This window comes from Ovis aries, chromosome 1, assembly GCF_016772045.2.
Source record: "Ovis aries strain OAR_USU_Benz2616 breed Rambouillet chromosome 1, ARS-UI_Ramb_v3.0, whole genome shotgun sequence".
Taxonomy (NCBI): Eukaryota; Metazoa; Chordata; class Mammalia; order Artiodactyla; family Bovidae; genus Ovis; species Ovis aries.
In genome coordinates, this window is record NC_056054.1 from 210,573,958 (window position 1) to 210,596,225 (window position 22,268).

Here is a 22,268-nt window from a genome sequence, read left to right on the forward strand (position 1 = left end):
GAAATTAGATTTTAGGAAACTGAAGGGAAAGATGAGTCAGACTCAATGGCCTAAGACTCTAAAGGCAAGATTCTTTTAACAGTCTTTCAAAAATGAAATTTTCAACTCGACAAATATTTATTGATCACTGGCAACATGGAACAATCTGTACCAGGAGCTATAAAATTCTTGCTCTTGAAGGATTTATTGCCCATGGAGGGAGGACAAGGAGATAAACGCTCAAATGCACAGCTACCAATTATTGAACATCTACTGTGAAAACCAGTAAGATTAATAATTTATATATAATATTTAAAATATTTACAAATGCTCTGCAAGATAGATATTATTCTCAGTTAACAAATAAAGAGACTAAATGTTTAGACTGGTGGAGTAAATTGCTCGAAGCCTCATTGCTCCAGAGGAAATGAGCCCCAGCCTCCCTTCTCTTGCATTTATGGGATCAGCTGGATCCTTGATCATAAGGCCAAAGGATACTTTCTTCTTTTTTCCATGAGTGTTCAAGAGCACCCGGAGTTCACTAGCACAGATTTGGCCCTTGAAACTAGCAGCTTTTAACAGTTGACTACAAAGGAATAAAATTAGTCCCATCTTTGAAACTGGAATATCTGCTAAACTCCTGGTGGGAGAATTCATTCCTTGAGTGAAGACTTAACCTTTATCAACCCTTCTATATTGAAAATCTTTCTCCTGAACTATCAGGCACATAGGTAAATCAGCACTTAAAAAAAATAACCGTTTAATGACAGCATGTGTAGAAACAGATTTATCTTATGAGAAGTTATATATATTTATTATTATTATTGTGTGACTACACAGCTCGGCTTTTGGGATCTTAGTTCCCAGACCAGGGATCGAACCTGGGTCCACAGCAATGAAAGTACCAAGTTTTAACCACTGGACCACCAGGGATTCCCTAAATTGACTCTTTATTGTTGAAAATTGCATAGTTGTACAATATGTTTAGAAGCCTAAGATGTTTGTATATGGATAAATTGATTAGGGTTTTACTCTACACATTTAATGAAGTATATAATGTATTAGTGAAGTGAAGTAGCTCAGTCGTGTCTGACTCTTTGCAACCCCAGGGACTGTAGCCTACCAGGCTCCTCCCTCCATGAGATTCTCCAGGCAAGAATACTGGAGTGGGTTGCCATTTCCTTCTCCAGGGGATCTTCCTGACCCAGGGATTGAACCTAGGTCTCCTGCATTGCAGGCAGACACTTTAACCTCTGAGCCACCAGGGAAGCCCTTATAATGTATTAAATGGTTGACTAAATAAAACTGAAGACTTAACCAATTGTGTATTGATCAAAGTTGGCATATAAATCTATCTCTTTTTAAAATTTATTTATTTGGCTGTGCCAAGTTTTAGTTGCAGGATTTGGGATCTTCATTTGCAGCATGTGGGATTAAGTCCCCTGATCAGGGATCAAACCCAAACCCCCTGCATTGAGAGCATGGAGCCTTAGCCACTGGACTACCAGGAAAGTACCCCTCTCTCTTTTTTTTAATGTGAATGAAACAAGCTAACACTCACTCTATTCACTCTTTATTAACTGAGCAATTAATCCTTGACTAAATTATTGGAAAATTAAATTTACACTCCTATTATTTACCTATGGAAATTCAACTTACATGTTTTAATTTAAAAAAATAATGAAATCAATGAGGCCACTGGATGTGAGGAGTCTAGAAATTATGTTTTCAGAGGTTCACTGACTCTGCCTAAGAGGATGGCAGCATGAGGTATGCTCAGCTGAAGAAACTCACTGAAGTGAAAGAGCCACAAAACTAACCACACCCGATTTCCTGTATATTCCTGGAAGGGGAAAGTAACCCGTAAACTGAACATGGAAATTACATTACAATGCTTTTAATGTACACAACACCAGCTTTCCTGAAAGTTGAGGAAAGTTGTCCATGTTTTTCTTTTCGTGGCCAAAAAGGACTATGTTTAGAAGTAAATAATGATGAAACTTGATTCATTCACATCGATATGCAGAGAAATCAGAGAAACTCATTAAGCAAATTTTATCAGTTATTTGCTTTGTACAGAAACATACTATGTATAGAACTTTCAAAATCCCTTCATTAAGTGAAAAGTGAAAGTGTTAGTTGCTGAGTCCTGTCCCTCTCTTTGGAAACACCGTGGACTGCAGCCTTCCAGGCTCCTCTGTCCATGGGATTATCCAGGCAAGAATGCTGGAGTGGGTTGCCATGCCCTCCTTCAGGGAATCTTGCTGATCCAGGGATTAAACCCAGGTCTCCTGCATTGCAGGCAGATTCTTTACCATATAAGCCACCAGGGAAGCCTGATGTCCTGGTATAAAGTGGCAAAATTGAGAGCTAGCATCTACCCTGCTCCCTCTGGCCACTCCCTCTGACCAGTGGCAGGTCCCAGTAGAAAAAGGTATATCTAGTTCTAACTGGTCCACCCAGAAGAAATACAGAGACATAGGGTTGCTGGCTGAGGCCCTGTCTCATCAGTGAGAAGGACAAAGGGGGTAACCCAGAAAGAGACTTTCTCATGAGGGTGTAGGTATGACTGTAAAAACAGCCCCTCCTGTGTTCTGTGCATTCTGGACAGCATGAACCTAGGGCCACATCATTGGTGCTTTGCTAGAGGAAGTGGGGTGGACCTGTTCCTGGGCAAAGCATGCACTTCTTAAGAAAATGTCTATATGACTGGGTTGGGTCTCAAAGAATATCATTTTATTTGTCTACTGAAAACCATACATCCCTGGCCAGTACTATTTTGACTCTAATGGGAAAACTACTCAATAATTTGGTCTCTTCCTACCTCCTTATAGTTCTTTCTTTCCCCCTTTGACCCAAAGTGATCCTTGACCCAGAATCCCAGGGTGTTAGAAATTGATAATGCTTCAAGACCAAATCCAACAGCCTCATGTTTTCTGCATGATAGAATGGAGGCCACTCTGTGCTTTCTGCCCCACTTAATTCTTCCGATATCTGCTCACATTTTACATCATTCACAGGTATTGCAAAATATGAGCTAGAAAACTTTGCTCACTGCAAATATTGTTCTGCCTAGTCCCAACCCAAAACTGAGGAGTATGAGAAGAGAAAGAAATTGAGACATCGACATGCTTTGAAAATGTAAAGCACTGGTGACATTCATTATATTATTTGTATGCCATACACACTTTTTATTTCATTTGTTAAAAACTTCTTTGAGAGTTGGGGCTGTGTCTTTTTTTAAAAAAATATTTATTTATTTATTGGCTATAATGCGTCTTCGTTACTGTGTGGGCTTTCCTCTGGTTGTGGAGAGTGGGGGCTACTCTCCAGATGCGGTGTGTAGGCGTCTCATGGTGGTAGCTTCTCTTATTGTGGAGCAAAGGCTCTGTGGAGTGTGGGCTTCAGTAGCTGCAGCTCCCAGGACCCAGAGCACAGGCTGAGTAGTTGTGGCACACAAGCTTAGTTGCTCCAGGTCATGTGGGATCTTCTGGGATCAGGGATTGAACCCATGTCTCCTGCATTGCCAGGTGGATTCTTTACCACTGAGCTACCAGAGAAGCCCCAGGGCTGTGTCTTTTAAATTATCTTTTAATATGTATGGACTGTAGCACAGGAGCCTGAATGTCCAGGAATTTAATGTGTTATTTGTTGATGATGAGCCGATCTGTCCCCTGGCCTCCTAGCAGTATCCCACATAATCATCCTAGACAGATAAGAATCCGTCCTGCTTTGAAAAACCTCCGGGGAGTGAGAAGCTAAACCTTCTTCCATAACTCATTTCAGTGTCTAATAAGGCTTAGTGTCTGCTGGAGATTCTTTCCAAGAACGTGGCATTTAAGAATGTTGCCCAGTAAACACTAAACTCCCTCTAAGACATTGGAACCGGTCACTTGAAGGACTAGAACTATCCTAGAGAGTGGTTGCTGCTGGGGAAGGTAGTTGTATAGGAAGAAAAAGGGCAGAGATTATGTCTGTTTCCAGCTTGGAGGGAGTGGCATTGCTCTCGTCTGTTAGTAGAGCTGTCTAGTGTTAAGAATTTGGGATGCCTAGAAGTCAGGAAACTGTGGGGTTGGGGAGAGCTCTACGATGGTGGAAGGCAAGTCTGTCACAGGCTACCCAGCTGCTTACATCCCTCCCCAGAGCTGTCTATGATGAGAAAATGGCCATTACTATTCTCCATTAATATTCCCTGATCATCAGTATTAGCGCCTGTTAATGGAAAAGGAATACGCACACCCTAGCCATGCTACAAATGAGATGGATGAATCCTTCCTTTGCAGTGTGTACGTGTGTGTCTGTGCACGTGGGCCCCTGTGCATGCGCACATGTGCAAATGAGTTTTGTGGAGGTGCAGACCTGGAGTGACAGGAGGTGAATAAAGAAAGGATTGATCAGACCCTAGCAACCTCTCAGGGAAAAGCAGACTCAGGCAGGGGATCAAAATCAAAATCAGGGCTGAAAACCAAAACAGATGCCCAGAGGAACTGCAAATTCGGTGAAAACCTAGGCAGGGAAGTGGAAGGGCAGAGTTAGAGGCAGAATAAGGACTGAAGCGAGGAAATGTAGGTCAGAGAAAGCAGACCTGTTGATAGCAGGCACTAGAAGGGATGAAACAGAGCTGAGCCTCCAGGAAAATGAGTGTCAAGAGGTTGAAAAGTTAAGTTTCAGCCTAATGGTTGCGATCCAGATCAGGGCAGGGCTTGCATCCATCCTAAGCCCAATTTTGGGCTGGTGGAAGGGCTGAGGAGTGCTGTGAGCACAGGATCTAGGCTGAAGGAAGGCAGGTTGGTGGCCTGGCCTCCCTGCCAGGGGTCTGAGATGAAACACAACTGGATGAATAGCTGTCACTGGTTAGATCTGAGAAAGCATCTGGACCTGGAGCAACCAAGCCAAGTTTCAGTTCTTTTGTGTCCTGAACTGAAGGAAAAGAGAACAAGGCCTGAACCTAGCTAGAAGCTTGTTCTGAGACCAGGAGAGGCTGGGGGCACATAAGGCCCCCTCAGTGACAACCAAGTCATCAGCCACTTAGAAGAATCTAGGTCAGTGTGGGTGAAAGGCACCCTCAACTACCATGCCTTAGTCAGTCCTTCTCAGGATCCCCACAAACGGAGAAGGCAGCTGATTGGAGAACAGTAGGAAGCCGTGGAATTAAAATCCTACGATCATGAACTCCTTATTGCCAAATTCAGACTTAAATTGAAGAAAGTGGAGAAAACCACTAGACCATTCAGTGAAGTGAAATCGCTCAGTTGTGTCTGACTCTTTGCGACCCCATGGACTGTAGCCTATCAGGCTCCTCCATCCATGGGATTTTCCAGGCAAGAGTGCTGGATTAGATTGCCATTTCCTTCTCCAGGGGATCTTCCGGATCCAGGAATCGAACCCGGGTCTGCCACATTGCAGACAGACGCTTTACCGTCTGAGCCACCAGGGAAGCCATTCAGGTATGACCTAAATCAAATCCCTTATGACTATACAGTGGAAGTGAGAAATAGATTTACGGGACGAGATGTGATAGACAGAGTGCCTGATGAACTGTGTATGGAGTTTCGTGACATTATACAGGAGACAGGAATCAAGACCATCCCCAAGATGTAAAAGAGCAAATTGGCTGTCTGAGGAGGCCTTAACAAATAGCTGTGAAAAGAAGGGAAGTGAAAAGCAAAGGAGAAAAGGAAAGAATGCAGAGTTTCAAAGAATAGCAAGGAGAGATAAGAAAGCCTTCCTCAGCGATCAACGAAAAGAAACAGAGGAAAACAACAGAATGGGAAAAACTAGAGAGCTCTTCAAGAAAATTAGAGATACCAAGAGAACATTTCATGCAAAGATGGGCTCAATAAAGGATAGAAATGATATGGACCTAACAGAAGCAGAAGATATTAAGAAGAGGTGGCAAGAATACACAGAAGAACTGTACAAAAAAGATCTTCACGATGGTGTGATCACTCACCTAGAGCCAGACATCCTGGAATGTGAAGTCAAGTGGCCTTATGAAGCATCACTACGAACAAAGCTAGTGGAGGTGATGGAATTCCAGTGGAGCTATTTCAAATCCTGCCAGACGATGCTGTGAAACTGCTGCACTCAATATGCAAGCAAATTTGGAAAGCTCAGCAGTGGCCATAGGACTGGAAAGGTCAGTTTTCATTCCAGTCCCTAAGAAAGGCAATGCCAAAGAATGCTCAAACTACCGCACAATTGCATTCATCTCACATGCTAGTAAAGTAATGCTCAAAATTCTCCAGGCTAGGCTTCAGCAATGTGTGAATGGTGAACTTCCTGATGTTCAAGCTGGTTTTAGAAAAGGCAAATCAAATTGCCAACATCTGCTGGATCATCGAAAAGGAAGAGAGTTCCAGAAAAACATCTATTTCTGCCTTCTTGACTATACCAAAGCCTTTGACTGTGTGGATCACAATAAACTGTGGAAAATTCTGAAAGAGATGGGAATACCAGACCACCTGACCTGCCTCTTGAGAAACCTGTATACAGATCAGGAAGCAAAAGTTAGAACTGGACATGGAACAACAGACTGGTTCCAAATCGGGAAAGGAGTACATCAAGACTGTATATTGTCACCCTGCTTATTTAACTTATATGCAGAGTACATCATGAGAAATGCTGGGCTGGAGGAAGCACAAGCTGGAATCAAGACTGCTGGGAGAAATATCAATAACCTCAGATATGTAGATGACACCACCCTTATGGCAGAAAGTGAAGAAGAACTAAAAAGCCTCTTGATGAAAGTGAAAGAGGAAAGAAAAAAAGTTGGCTTAAAGCTCAACATTCAGAAAACAAAGATCATGACATCCGGTCCCATCACTTCATGGGAAATAGATAGGGAAACAGTGGAAACAGTGTCAGACTTTATTTTTGGGGCTCCAAAATCACTGCAGATGGTGATTGCAGCTATGAAATTAAAAGACACTTACTCCTTGGAAGGAAAGTTATGACCAAGTTCCCGATTTGGAACCAGTCTGTTGTTCCATGTCCAGTTCTAACTTTTGCTTCCTGATCTGTATACAGGTTTCTCAAGAGGCAGGTCAGGTGGTCTGGTATTCCCATCTCTTTCAGAATTTTCCACAGTTTATTGTGATCCACACAGTCAAAGGCTTTGGTATAGTCAAGAAGGCAGAAATAGATGTTTTTCTGGAACTCTCTTCCTTTTCGATGATCCAGCAGATGTTGGCAATTTGATTTGCCTTTTCTAAAACCAGCTTGAACATCAGGAAGTTCACCATTCACACATATTAGAAAGCAGCATATTAGAAAGCAGAGACATTCCTTTGTCAACAAAGGTCCGTCTAGTCAAGGCTACTGTTTTTCCAGTAGTCATGTATGGATGTGAGAGTTAGACTGTAAAGAAAACTGAGTGCCGAAGAATTGATTCTTTTGAACTGTGGTATTGGAGAAGACTCTTGAGAGTCCCTTGGACTGCAAGGAAATCCAACCAGTCCATCCTAAAGGAGATCAGTCCTGGGTGTTCTTTGGAAGGACTGATGTGGAAGCTGGAACTCCAATACTTTGGCCACGTGATGCAAAGAGCTGATTCATTTGAAAAGGTTCTGATGCTGGGAAAGATTGAGGGCAGGGGGAGAAGGGGATGACAGAGGAGGAAATTGTTGGATGGCATCACCGACTCAACGGATGTTGGTTTGGGTGGACTCCGGGAGTTGGTGACGGATGGGGAGGCCTGGTGTACTGCGATTCATGGGGTCGCAAAGAGTCGGACTCTACTGAGCGACTGAACTGAACTGTGGAATTAAAATCCTAGGATAACACAAGAAGACCTAAGTGGTATTAAGAGCTTGGAGAAGAAGCTTGGGTGGAGAGGTGAGTCATAAATAGTGGTTTGTAAGCCTTCTAAGGACAGTCAACCCCTTGGAACAGAACAAAGGCTCCACACACTTGTCCAGCCCCTATTTCTTATTAGCTCCCACAAGTCATTTTCTTTAGCCCTGCAGGAACCTGACATTAGTTTGCTCAAATTGTAAACGATTTATTTTATGAATGCTGAATCACAGGACCGTGGTTCAAGGAAATAATCTTCACATATAAGAATCCCTGCTCTCTCTTGAAATACTTCTTTTCTTGCCTCCCTCATGTGTGTGTGTGTGTGTGTGTGTGTGTGTAGGGGGGTGTATGTGTGTGTATGTGTTTTGATTGGAATATCTATTCTAGATACCAGCATCAACTTTAAAGCACACATTTTCAGAAACTTTCAGGCCGAAAACTTAAATTCAAGTCCAAAGCTGGCCAGAACCCTAAATACCATTCCTGCTTTTCTTGGCACTTTACAATTTCATTGGCACATATCTGAGAAAAATAACGAAATAACATTTATTAAACACTTTGGTTATAGTGGGCCTTTTATATACTTTTGCTTGTGTGTTATTATGTACCTGTTTTACATTAAATCAAGCTGGAGTATTTAACATATTTACTAAACACAAACATGATGTAAGACAACATTGGAATTTCTATAACATTATATTACCTCAAATATTTCCTCTATTAGTCAGGGATTTAGCTATATGCATATGTCTACATACAGAGAAATATCTAAGAGTATACGCTTTAGAAAACAATTTTTACCACATACTGATTAGTCTTAAGAAATTATAAGGGTGTGGGCATGAATCTTACTTATTACTATCATCTTGATCTCATATTTTTAAAGGATTAAAGAAAAAGGAATCCTTTTTCTATATTTTGGATGTGTTTTATAATTCTTTTAAAAATACTTCTTAAAGTTCTCACCCTGCTACCCTTATTGGTAGAACATATGCTCCTGTAGGCTGACTAGGGTGAGGGGTGGGCAGTGGGGGAGTCTGAGGAGGGACCCTACCTTTGCTGCCCACAGCTCAAATGGTCTTCTAACTGGTCCAGAAAGATCCCACATGCTGTGGGGCCACAACCAAGCTTGTGCCCCCCAACCAGAGAGCAGTCCCTATTCAGCAAAACTAGATAAGGCCTGCACACAGCAGTGAAGAGCCAGCACAGCCAAAAAAAAACCTCTGCCTTTGTGTTAGTTAAAAATAGCTTTAGCTCAACCTCAAGGTGGGAAAAGAAGACTGTTTTGTGTCTAGATATGAGACAGTTCGGGGCAGATGGTAGGACAATGAGCTGCCCCTCTAAGAGCAAAATATGTAAAGCAGCTTGTTTTTACACCTGAACTTCCTTATTGCATAGCTGGGCTCTTCAAAGGAGACATTGTGACCGAGAGCCAAGTTTACTTAAAGGTACAGTCTCTTCCTGCTAAGGTCAGGTTCTTCTCAAAAACATCGGGACATTCCATTTTGGGGTAAAGAGGGAAAGGTGGCTACTTCATTTTCCCTGAAATAGAATAATACCAAGTATCATTGCTCTGCAATATTGTCTCAGGCATCACTTCTCAAATGGAATGTGGCATGGGACATAACTCTTGCAGAGTTGCTCACATGTGCAGCTGTGTATGGCATAAACATCTCCAGAGCAAACCTTCGGGTGACCAAAAAGAGTTAGTCCTGAGGCACCTCAGAGGAACACACCTCACTCAGATTTCATGAAGCATCACCAGAGTTAGAATCCTATGCCCTTTTCCTCATCCAACTCCTTGAATAAGGTCCAACCAGGGTCCCTCCAATTTTTTGGAGGTTCCTAGTTCAAGGTCAATGGCCAGTTTTGGAAAGGAGGGCAGGGTCAGATTTAGGTAAAACGTGAGGTTTACCTTATTTAGAGTGAGGGTTGAAAGAAGAAAGTGAATGTGTTGGTCGCCCTGTTGTGTTCAACTCTTTGTGATCCCGTGGACTATAGCCCGCCAGGCTCTTTTGTCCATGGAATTCTCCAGGTAAGGATACTGGACTGGGTGGCCATGCCCTTCTCCAGCGGATGTTCTCCAGCCAAGGGTGGAACCCAGGTCCCCTCCATCGCAGATGGATTCTCTACCATCTGAGCCATGAGGGCAGCCCAGAGTAAGGGTTGGCAAAACTAACCTGCAGATCAAATTCAGCCACAGCCTGGGGCTAGAAACTGCGTACACCTTTTTAAAAGGTTGCAGGGGCAGGGGCAGGGGCCGGGTAGGGGTGGGTGGGGGTGCAGGGGAGAAGGGGGAGAGACAAAGAACAGGACCCACAAAGCCTAAGGGCTAGATAGTTACTATCTTGCCCTTTACAGTAAGTTTGGTCCCCAGCTTCCCAGCCTGCCAGGGCCCTTTCTCTGCCCTCACTCCCCTGTAACTTATCTCTGACTCCTCAGGAGGAGGAAGTCCCGGCCCAGCCCTCAGCTCCAGGTGTATTTACTCAGTAGAGCTAATCCTCCCACCCAAAGGCAAACCCATTGACCTGGCTGCCTTTCCCCAGCTGGACGAAGGACTGCAGTCTGCATCCTCCCCTCCTTTCTTCCTGCCCCCTTCCCAGACTTCCACCTTGTGCTATGCCCCGGAGCTGCCCCTCCTCAGGCTGTGGGTGCCCCAGTTCTCAATGCCTGTGGGCAAGGGTTCTTGCCAGCCAGGAGCTTCTGGAGACCGAGGGTCTTGTGTCTTCCCTGTAAGAGCTGTGGAGATGTCTGCTCCTGAGACTTCCTCTCTCAGGCCTCCCAGGACCTCCAGGTGTGGCTTGTGACCCAGAATGCTCTCTGGCAGCTGCAGTTCTCTCCCACCCCCACCCCTGTGTGGAGTTGTGATTAAGGACATGAACTCATCTGCCTAAAAGAAAATCCAGTGCTGACATTTACTAGCTGGGAACCTCAGGCAAGTCCCTGAATCAGCCAGTGATTCGGTTTCCTCATCTTTGGACAGGGGATAATAATAGCTCCTCATTCATCCAGCTGGGCTTCCCAGGGTGAGCAGTGGTAGAGAAGCTTCCTTTCAATGCAGGAGACACAAGAGATGCAGGTTCGATCCCTGGATCAGGAGGGTGCCCTGGAGGAGGAAATGGCAAACCACTTCAATATTCTTGCCTGGGAAATTCCATAGACAGAGGAGCCTGGTGAGCTATTGTCTATGGGGTCACAAAGAGTAAGGACAGGGCTGATCATGCACGCACACACACACACACACACACACACACACACACACACACACATATATTCATCCAGGTATGGCCAGGATTAAATGTTAATCTGCATAAAATGGTTTTGAACAAGAAACCTAACACGTGGTAAGTACTCAATAACATGCTCGCTCTCACTACTGCTTGATGTTTTGAGGTTAAGCTGTGTCTCAGGCTGGTCTTGGCCCAGGTCTCCACTTCCTCTGGCTATTGCTTGAAGTGACTTCTGTTCTCAAAGTTAATCTTGCTGCCCCTAGGGGGATAGGCAAGATGGAGAAACACGTGAGACGTGTCTAAGAAGCTTCCCATCTCTCTTATTCTTTATACCTTTTATTACACAGAATAATAATGACTAAAAATACTTTGCTTTCGAAAGGAGGCTGTGATCCGCTTTCACAAACATTATTTAATTAGATGCATGCGTCAGCCCTGTGAAATAGCTGGCACGTGGTAGCACTGATAGATGTTGACTGAGTGATGGAGATAGGCTGTGAGGCTGCCAGTTGGCAGGATGATGTCGTGTGGCCAGGACTGGCTGAGAAATGTTTTGAATCCTGACTCTGGAACAATGCTGTTCATGTCCTCCCTTTTTATTAATGAGGAAGCTGAGCTGGTTGATGCTTTGTCTAAGATTACACACAACTTAAGTGGAGCTGCAATCTAGAACTCAGTTCCTCTGACCCTTCACCTAGCCCTGTGGTGGTTATTCCTATCACTAAATGTGTCTAAAATCACATGCATTTTATTTGACTCAACAATAAGCTGGTTCTGGCATTCACAGTCTTCCCTTTGTGTTGCTCAAGGAAGATCACAGTGTCAAAAGCTAAAGAAGGATGGGGGCGCCTGTGGCTCAGGAGGCATTCTTTGAGTCTCTGCAAAGGACAGTGACTTTCAAGCCTGCGGGAAGGAAGTGAGTGAGCACAAGATACTCAGGGACTTCCCCCCTCTCTTTGGAGGGGACTTGCCACAGGACACACAGTTTCTCTTGCCTTTTACTCCTGGGAGAGCAGTTTCCCCTGTGGGCAAGAGCTTCAGCTGTTGAATTTTGTCTATGGAGGGTGGGATAAGTTTAGGGGAAAAGAAGTATTGCGTGTGCTTAGTCGCTCAGTCATGTCCAAATTTTTGTGACCCCACAGACTGTAGCCCAAGCTCCTCTGTCCTTGGGATTCTACAAGCAAGAATACTGGAGGGGGTTCCCATTTCCTCCTCCAGGGGATCTTCCTGACCCAGGGATTGAACCTATGTCTCCTGCATCAAGTGCATCTGCAGGTGGATACTTTACCACTGAGCCACCGGGGAAGCCCTAAGGAAGTATTAGGAAGTCCATTCAGTTGTATATCTAAGCTAGAATCTCCAAAAAGTAAAAAATTAAAAGATCAAGAATTAAAGATATTTTTACCAAATTGAACACAGTTTACCGGACATGTTTCACAGAATGCTAGCCTGGCAAGACTTTGAAAGATATGTCTTCAAACAGGGGGTTCAGTGGGTTTATAAGATTTTCATACTGCAAAGTTTCTCAGTCTTTAATATGCTAACGAACATTGCAAACATCTAGAAGATATTTTAACATGTGAGATTTCCCAGACTTTTAAAATGTTGACCCTTTTATTCACTATACGACCCGCGATGTGTCCACGATGAATGGAACACAGCTTGAGACATCTTTACATGGGGGCATTTGGCATGTTCTTATAAAGTGAAGGCTGCTCACTTTCCACTAGCTATACTGAAGATGTGTGTGTGTGTGTGTGTGTGTGTGTGTGCATGTTCAGAACTGCAGAGCCAGTCACAGACATGAGAGAGTGCACAGTTAACTTCTATAAGAATTGTAGTCTCATCAGAGATGAAAAACAATAAAATCCAGCATGAAATAGTTTATAAATTGCCTGAATTCAGCTAGGTTTGTCAGCAGTCTAGCAGTGCTTTGTGTTCAGTTGCTCAGTCGTGTCCAGCTCTTTGTGATCCCACGGACTGTAGCCTGCCAGGCTCTTCTGTCCTTGGGATTTCCCAGGCAAGAATACAGGAGTGGCTTGCCATTTCCTCTTCCAGGGGATCTTCCTGACCCAGGGATTGACCTTGTGTCTCTTACGTCTTCTGCATTGGCAGGTGGGTTCTTTACCACTAGCCCCAGTCTAGCAGGAGGGGCGCAAATACAAATAACTTGGAAGAAATAGATGCAGGCAGAATCTGTGAACAGGAATGGCGGCAAGACCACTAGCCATTTGCAGGCAATAATTTCTTATTTCCATCGACTGGCATTAAGGAGGATTCAGTATGTTTTATCAGCTATGAGAAATGCTACCCTGATGTCTACATATCTAGCCAGAACCTCTTAGGACGATTAGCCACTCATCCTAACTCACCTGGGCCAGTAGAATTTTTTATCTGAAGCATGTTTGTTTTAGTCCTAGGAAAGCATCAAGTCAAACAGAGAAGTATCTCTTTACTTACTTAAACTTTTCAAGTCTACTAAAGTAAATTTTTTATTCTATGCTTAGAAATAATTTGTGCATATTTGTATTTGGTCTTGTAAACATTTATAATGTTTAAGATAATTTGACATTTTAGAATGCTTAACAGGTTATCCTCGAGATGCCAATTTAAACTATCTCCATAAGCTCTGTCATTGTTTTAGATTTGTGATTTCTAGTGAAAAGATATGATAATTTTATTAAATCTGTATTTTTGTAATATTCAAAAGAACAAGATTCATTCTATTTTATAATTAATTTATCATATTTATGAGCATGACTTGTGATTCTTTTGTTTGTTGAGTAATAAAGTATTTTAAAGATTGAATATATTAAATGTATAAATGCAGTTTAATAATTCAAAGGAATTTAATTAACTAAGTTGTAAACATTCACTTAAAAGAGAGACTTAGATATGGAACTTGAAATTGAAAGCTTAAAGGAAAACTAGGTTTTCAAATTTGTAATAAAGGAAACTGAATTACTGTATATTGCCTTCTTTGCCCACGAAATCTGTCTTTAAGAACAGTCCACAGCTAAATTGCCACGTGGGGGCAGGGGAGGTGGTGGTGAGAGGCAGGGAGTAAGTGGCACAAAGGTCTTCTTATGTAATCCTTCCTTCCTTGTGCAGATGGACTAATATTAACAGCTCAGAGTACAAACGAGTGAATGCAGTTGATTGATTATAACCACTGCATTCAATAAATAATTTTTGGAGACTCTAATCTAGAAACTGTGGGTCACATAACAGAGATTAAGATGTGGTTCCTCCCTCAAGCAGTTTCTCCTTTTTTCCACTTTACATTTCTCTCTTCTCCATTCATGGAAGGGCTTGCACTTTCTTGCCGTGACCTGCTTAGTTTCACTCTGTGGAAGAGCAGACAGGGCTGTCAGACAGCCTCAAGTGCAAATTCTTGTTTTGCCATTTGGCACACGAACTTCCATAAGCTATTTGGTCTTGTTACTTTAGTTTCCTCATGAGTCAGAGTCAAACTGAGATAACAATATTATTTACCTCTCCAGGTTTTTTGAGAAAATTAGGGGCAGCAAAGATAAAAGTGCTTGGTAACAAGCAACAAGCTTCAATAACTGGTAGCCATTAATATGATCTGTGGTTTCTTTTCAACAATGTCCTTGTCCAAATAGAGTGTCACCTTACATCCACCCAGTGATAAAATACGTTTAGGCTTCTGAGCCCATCAAGAGCAGGGGAGATATTTGGGGCCAGAGACAGTATAAGATAATAGAGAGCTCTTTATTGCCTACCCTTACTCTCTGGCCAGTTGTATCCAGACCTATGATTCCAAATATCCTTACCTAACTGATGAGTCCCAACATGATGTTTTTCAGCTCTGATCCCTCCTCTGAACACTGGACTTGGGTCTCTGGCTGTCTATTTGATGTTTTCGTGGGGATGTCTGATCAGCACATCAAACTGTAATGCAAAACTCTTGATTTTTCCCTCATAAACTTTCTCCTCTCCCAGCCTCTTCCATCTTGATAAATGGCCATTCCATTCTTCTACTTATTTGGTCTATAATCTCAGAATCATCTTTGACTCTTGTGTTTCTCTCTCATGCCACAAGTATATTTCCTGATGCTTGTTTAAAATGTACACAGAGGGCTTCCCTGGTGGTAAAGAATCCGTCTGTCAATACAGGAGATGTGAGTTAGATCTCTGACTTGGGAAGATCCCACATGCTCTAGAGCAACTAAGTCTGTGTACCACAACTACTGAGCCTGTATTCTAGACCCTGGGGGCTGCAATTACTGAGCCCATGTGCTGCAACTGCTGAAGCCTGTGAGCCCTAGAGTCTGTGCTCTGCCACAAGAGAAAGCACTGCAATGAGAAGCCTGCACACCGCAATGAAGAGTAGCCCCTGCTTGCCGCAACTAGAGAAAGCCCATCCAGCACTGAAGACCCAGCACAGCCAAAAAATAAAACAAATTAAATATAAATAAAATTATTTTAAAAATTAAATAGAATATACACAGAGTGATGACCTAGAGGGGTGGGAGGGAGGCTTAAAAGGGAGGGATATATGTATATGTATACTTATAATTCATGGACAGAGGAGCCTGGTGGGCTACAGTCCACGGGGTCACAAAGAGTCGGACACGACTGAGCGACTTCACTCACATACTTATAATTGATTCACGTTGTTGTACAGTAGAAACCAACACACCATTGTAAAGCAATTATCCTCCAATTAAAAATAAATAAAATGTACACAGAGTTTAGCATCTTTTAACCAGGTCTTGCCACCATCCCCCACGTGCCACCCTCTCGTTGGGATTCCTACATTAGTCCCTAACCAGCCGTCCCCTCTCCACTGTTGTACAGCTGCACTTGACACTGCCCATAAGAAAAGAGAAGTTGGAGCAAGTCATTTCTCCACTCAAAACCTTCTGATGGCTTTCCATCTCATGAAAAGAAAAAGACCTTCACACCTGGTTCCTGACTCCCTCTTTGGCCACTGCTTGGCTCACTGGCATCACTTTTGCCCCTAAAATACAGCTTTTGCCTCTGTTCTTTTGTATTTGCTTCCCTGGTGACTCAGAAGGTAAAGAATCTGCTTGCAGTGCAGGAGACCTGAGTTTATTCCCGGGGTTGGGAAGATCCCCTGGACAAGGGAACAGCTACACACTCCAGTATTCTGGCCTGGAGAATTCCATGTACAGATGAGCCTGGCAGGCTACAGTCCATGGGGTCACAAAGATTTGCATGACTGAGAGACTTTTACTTTCTCACCCTCTTGTATTTGATATCCCCTCCTCCTTCTTCTGCTTTTGCTCACTCACCCTCCAATTTTGTTTCCTGCTCACAGGTCACCTTAACTGAGCAGCCTCCTCTAAAAACCCTATCTAAACTAATATATGCTCCCAACTATCTTCCCATCTTCTTTAAGTTTGGTACCTGTCATTTATGTGACTTACTAGCATTTAGGTATGGTCACATGCCCAAGTTCTGGCCAAGTGAGTCTGAGTGGAAGTGATAAGCACAACTGCCAGGACAAGTCTTGAAAGAGCCCAATGACTGGCATTTGAATGTGATGGCAGGAGCCAGAAAGGCTAAGTTAGGCAACCAGTAAGAAGATATGTGTTGAGCTAGCAGAACAAACTGGGTCCTTTTTACATTACCAGTTCTGTAATGCTTACATTGGAATGGCCACGTTAGAGAATAAATTTTTATCTTGTTTAAACAACTTTTTATATTGTCTTTGTTATGGAAGTCAAACTATAGGCTAATATGTGTGCCATGCTGTTACTTCAGTGGTGTCTGAGTCTTTGTGACCCCATGGACTGTAACCTGTCAGGTTCCTTGGTCCATGGGATTCTCCAGGCAAGAATACTGGAGTGGGTTGCCATTCCTTCTTCAGGGATCTTCCTGACTTAGGGGTCGAACCTGCGACTCCTATGTCTCCTGCATTGGCAGAAGGGTTCTTCACCACTAGCGCCACCTGGGAAGGGCATGTATGTTTTGAAATCTGTCCTTCCAACCTCCTCCTGACTGGACTGGACCATAAATTCCACGTGGGTATAGGGGGTGTGTTTGGTTTACTGTAAACAACTTCTTGAACAATGCATGATACACTGAACAGTCAATAAAAGTTTGTCAGATGAATAGCAAAACCATCAACATAACGTGAGGCCTTGATCACTGCCCAAGGAAGCACATGGCTGGTCAGTATAAGTAAGTGATGGGTACAGCAGTATGCTCTGTGTGTGGCTGGTTTTCTATTCTGACTAATCACAAAGGCAGGATACGACCTGCTATTTCCATTATCTGAGAGGCCTAAATACTTGTAAGATGGTTGTGTGTCGCTTTTGTAATTTAAATGAAGACTCCCAAGTAAAGTTCATTGTTGTAATGAAATCGGGTCACAGAGTCACAGAAAACTGACAAGGTTCACACTGATGAGGAAAGGTCACACGTCGTGTGCTAAGCACAGATGGAGAAAAGGAGCTTGTATGGTGAGATCCTGAGATATGTGTCTGAGATGTGCATTGCTGTGGATGGCAAACCCTGAACACTGGAAGAGCCACAAAGAATTGCACAAACTGAGTCAGAATGAAACAGAAATATATCACAGGGTGCCAGAGAGACGCTTGAGGGTAAATGCTGCAGACACAAAGCCACTGCGTTCCCGGGTGAGTAAAAATACGAAAAAGAGTTACAGCGCCAGGATCACATTTTTGGTATCAGATGTCTTTTTCATGTTATTAAGTTTGTTTTGAATATTTTAATTATATAGATCAGCTCACATAAACAACTTAAAACATCACGGTGGCTTTAAAAATATAGTAATGATATCCTATAGTTCTGGGATTAAACCACCTTAATTTTAAAATGTTCTATTTCCTTTGTGATGAAAGTTGCAAAGGTGTAGGCTATCTTGCCATTGCACACCCCCTGGGTGTAATATTACTGAAATAAAGCAAGTCAAGATTTGTTTAGTCATTTTATAACAAACATGTAACTTCTGGTAACAGTTACTGGCCCCAGGTTTTTCTTTGTTGAGAGTTAGCTAGAAAGTTCAAGAGAACTTCTTAATAATGTGCCTCTTTGTTAATAGAGGAGCCTGGTAGGCTGCAGTCCATGGGGTCGGGAAGAGTCGACAGGACTCAGCGACTTCACTCACTTTGCTTTAAAATTTCTTAGTAACAATAATTTCTCTTTTTTAGAAACATATTAACATTTATATTCAAAGCATAAGGACAGCTTTTAGATTAGGACAAAGTATTGGGAATTGGTAACAATAGTTACTTCTTTGTTGCTGCTGCTCTCTTGCCTAACGCATTTTGGTGAGGCCTCTGATCTGGTATACTCTAAGTGTTGGAATGATTAGTGGGTGGAGGTAACAATACATGTGACCTTTGTATGGTGCCTCATTTATCTGAGTATTTCATGTTGAAGCCACAGTGTTTATCATATCAGATAGGTTCTGGAATATAGAAGTCAAAGGGATTGTTGTTGTTTAGTTGCTAAATCGGGTCTACTGAGAGACTGTAGCCTGCCAGGCTCCTCTGTCTATGGGATTCTCCAGGCAACAATACTGGAGTGGGTTGCCATTTCCTCCTCCAGGGGATCTTCTGGACCCAGGGATTGAACCAGTGTCTCCTGCATTGCAGGCAGACTCCTTTATCACTGAGCCACCAGGGAAGCCCCTAAGCCTCCCTTAAAAGCCCTTCACAGGGAGAACCAAGGCTTTTCCACATTGGGTGCTTTTATTTGTCCAAAGGTCACTTCAAGTCTGTCTTCAGTAAGCACAGGGGAGGAAGTTCACTTTACTGGAACAAGTTTATGGCACAGGTCTCCACCTTTGGTGACTATTCTCATGATATTCAAATGAAGTCATTTATGTACAGAAATGCTTTATAAACTTCAAGGATGCAAACAAATTATTATTATTACCAATGTGATAATAACAGTTTAGGAATTTCTGTTAGGAAAGATAGCAGCTTGGTGTAGGGTCTAAGAATTTCAGGCTGGAGGCCCTGGACCCTAGGGACCTGAGGCAGGGTGGGCCCTCCCTTGTGAAGGGAGGGAGTGATGTCATTTCAAGGGAAGGTAAGTCTGGGATCCCTGGTTTGGAGATAACCCTGTCAAGAAACAGTGTGAGGAGTCCTCATTCACTAGATGGGCGGTTTGATTTTCCAGTAGCTACTGCCTGAACAGGACCCACGCACGGTGGCACAATGTGTAACTTCAAAACAAGCTAGGCCCATAGATGTGTTTCACTGGGTGGCTCAGATAATGAACCCTAGTTGTACTGAGATAGCTTACTAATTGAACAGAAGGTGATGCTTAGTTACATTTATATGTATTTCACTACAAATATTGACAAAAAAGTAAAATATTATATTTTCATTACTTCTGAAAAGAGCCTTTGCAAAAGGTGTTAGTTCTGCAGTCAGTCAGTCTGAGCTTCAGAATCTTTCTGATGCAAAACCAGCTCTCTTTGTGCTGTTTCCCTGTACACTCAATACAGTGTTTTGGAAACCTGCAGTTATCTAAATTCCCATCGGATGACATTGTTTAATCTAACATTCCCTCTTTCATATATGAAAATAGCTCTAAGGACAAACCACAGAGAGGCTTTGAACACTTTCTGGTGGTTGGGAGGGAGTTTCCAATCTCACTCCCTCTCTTCTGATGGATTTCCTACCCGCTCCCTAACCTCCCCCAGCCAACATTCAAAGGTCTGTAAAGGCCTCCAGCAGTTCCTTCAAGAACTCAACAGGGGCAAGAGCCTTTGACTTTGGCCAAAAAAGGGCACCTGTCTCATCACTGAGCTTATTAGGCCACCCAGAGTCCAGATGTGTAAAAGTTAGTCTTAATGAACTTTTTTTTGGTGTGAGAATTTGGGTCTCTGATACTGAGAGGAAACTACCATTGCTTTACAATATTGACTACCCCAATTTCCAAATATGAAAGCACAAAAGTAGGACAACAGAACCCCTTAACCTTTTAAAAAGGCTGCAAATTGTTATTTTACTTTGAAGACAGCAGTAACTGAAAATATTAACAAAAAAGGTTTCTTTCAGGCCAAATCTTAAAGGAGTAAGCTGCTTTTTCAATACCTTAGGCTTATACAAAGGTCCTAGAAAACCCCAAGCTCTGCTTTTTGAGGACCTTACACCAAACACATTTGTTTCAAACCTGTGAAGTGCCACCCTTTTTAAAAACAACCCGCTGCCCTCACCAATATTGTTACATGATCACTCATCTAAGTTATAATCTATGGACCGCCTTGATGAGCTACACACATGCAAAAAGTAGGCAAAGTGAATAAACTTCTACTGTCGATGCTGCCGTAGAGGTAGGTATGTTTAGCAAACATTTAGTTCATCATTTTATTTTTGTAAAACGAGAACTGATCGACAAAACCTTTCAAACAGACCCACCAGACGATAAATACCACCATATGTTTAATTCACAGTACATTTGGGCATAAACACTTCAATTACAGCTTTGTGTTTAGTATCAAAACCCTTTTCTTGTGTGCGCGTGTTTTCTCCACAGAGCCGGTGCTCTGGATCACATTTTGAAAATCGCTTATTACAGATAAAGCCCCTTTCCAGGTAGGCTTCCGAAAAACATATGTATTTATGCACACAAAGGTGCGAGCAGCTCTTTTCCCAAACAAATGTCCATATGATGCCTGCGCCGCGCTCTCCGCACATGCTCACCGCGTGCGTGTGGCCCGCCGGCCGCGCCGCGCTGCCCGGGTGCGCGCGGGGCCAGGCCGCCCCCGACCACGCCGGAGCCCGGCCGGCCTCCCCGGGAAAGTTAACCGGCGCCTCCCCGCCCCCACCCGGCCCGGAGGCGCCCCGCACCCGGCGGCGCGCGGCGGTGGGGGCGGGGCGGCCGGGGGCCCGGCGGCGCCTGGGAGCGCCCGCGGGTCTTGCTTTCTTTTTAAACGCCTGCGCCGCACCCGCCCAGCCCCCAGCGCCGCCGCGGCGGGCGGGAGGCAGAGGAGCGGGGCCGGCGGAGGACCCCCCCGCCGCGCCGCCGCCGCCGCCGCCTCCTCCCCGCGTCCGCCGCGCCCCTCCCCCGCCGGCCCCTCCCCCGCGCGCCCGCCCGGCGCAGGCCGCTCGGGTTTGTTTTGCTGCGCGGCCGCCGCCGCCGCCGCCGCGGGCCTCGCGAGCTCATTTGTGCCTGGCTGGTCCCCATTCCTCTCTCCCCAGTGTTGAGTGTCTGAGCCGTTGGCTGCTCCGAACCGTTTGGCTCTTTCCCTTAGTAACAGCTTTTACCTTCTGCCTCAATTCCTCTCCCCGCTCGCGCCCTTCCCCCGCGCGCCGCCTCCCCCCGCCGCCGGCCGCGTGCGCCCCCGCCCCTCCCCCCGCGGCGGGAGCACCTCCGCTCGCCACCTGGGGACCCGCGCCGCGCTCCCCGCCCCCGCCCGCCCGGCGCCCATCCCCCGCGCCCTCCGCTCGCCGGGGTTATAATTGCCTCTCACCCCCCGGAGGGGTTATTTTGGGGGTGGTTGGAGGTGGCGGCGGCGGCGAGGAGGGGAATTTCCTTGTGCCTCCATTCCCGGGAGGGGGGGAGCGGCGTCGGAGGTGGCCACCGTTTCCAGGTAAGCGCCAGGGGCCGGACCCCGGGGCTGGGGCGGCCGCGGGCCGGGGCGGGGGGCGCGGGCCGCGGTGGTCTGGGGGGCGCCAGGCCGCGGTGGTGGTGGGGGGGATGGGCGCAAGTGGAACATGCATTTTTCAACTTGGCCCTTCGGGGAGCTAGGGGTTTGATGGGGGAGGGGAGGGAGGGACGGCATTTAGGGTGCCCCATCCCCCCTTTTTGCTCTCCCAGGCTTCTTTGAAATGCTCACGTGCCTGCCCACCCCCTACCCTTTCCTGGTCCCGGGGGATCCTCACCCTTATTATGTTGTTGTCCCCGAAAATGTGCACGTCGGCCTGCTCCCCCTCTTCCACCCTTCGTGCATTTACACCCCCTTTTTGTGTGTGGTGTGTGTGTATGTGTCTGTGGGGGAGGCTTTCAGGAAAGAATTTGCAGCAAATTGAATCAAGGAGCCATCATGAGGCCGACTCCTTTATAGCCTATTTTTAGCAGGGGAGAGGGCTTCGGTGCACGTTTTTTGGCGAAACCTCGGGCAGCGATGGAAGTCCGCGCCCCTCCCCCGGCGCGGCCCAGGCCCCGGCGCGGCGACCCCGGCCGGCGTGCGGGGGGCGGCTGTTGGGGCGCGCGTCCCGGGCGGGGGTGCAGGGGGGGAGGGGCGCGCCGCCGCAGGGCCGCACTCCGGGACGTGTTTATTTGTAACTT

At 45.0% G+C, this 22,268-nt stretch overlaps 2 protein-coding genes and 1 non-coding gene across 13 annotated transcripts in view; 2 read left to right on the forward strand and 1 right to left on the reverse strand.

Moving 5' to 3' along the window:
* Positions 1–839: 839 nt before the first annotated feature.
* TRNAE-UUC (transfer RNA glutamic acid (anticodon UUC)) lies at positions 840–912 on the reverse strand. Its single transcript has one exon. It is a non-coding gene; the product is annotated as a tRNA-Glu (tRNA).
* Positions 913–17,586: 16,674 nt separating this feature from the next.
* Positions 17,587–22,268, forward strand: part of TBL1XR1 (TBL1X/Y related 1) — a 180,256-nt gene continuing 175,574 nt past the window's right edge. For 6 of the 11 annotated variants that reach the window (XM_060393468.1, XM_015092545.3, XM_060393464.1 and 3 more), the window contains exon 1: positions 21,208–21,570. The gene's annotated coding sequence lies outside the window, so the exon portion shown is untranslated. Of the gene's footprint in view, positions 17,639–21,207; positions 21,571–22,268 lie in introns of those variants that run through there. The other 5 variants (XM_060393482.1, XM_042234271.1, XM_060393471.1 and 2 more) reach the window with 1 other exon arrangement.
* LOC132657614 (uncharacterized) lies at positions 20,649–22,265 on the forward strand. The gene is made up of 3 exons (XM_060397296.1): positions 20,649–21,687; positions 21,798–21,952; positions 22,059–22,265. The coding sequence occupies exons 1-3, from the start codon at positions 20,649–20,651 to the stop codon at positions 22,263–22,265; spliced, it is 1,401 nt and encodes a 466-aa protein (XP_060253279.1).

Coding starts and splice junctions, on each gene's coding strand:
- LOC132657614 (XM_060397296.1), top strand. CDS start 20,649: ATGCCTGCGCCGCGCTCTCCGCACATGCTCACCGCGTGCGTGTGGCCC. Junction 21,688..21,797: donor GGTGGGGGGGATGGGCGCAA/GTGGAACATGCA, acceptor TTGCTCTCCCAG/GCTTCTTTGAAATGCTCACG. Junction 21,953..22,058: donor ACACCCCCTTTTTGTGTGTG/GTGTGTGTGTAT, acceptor TATTTTTAGCAG/GGGAGAGGGCTTCGGTGCAC.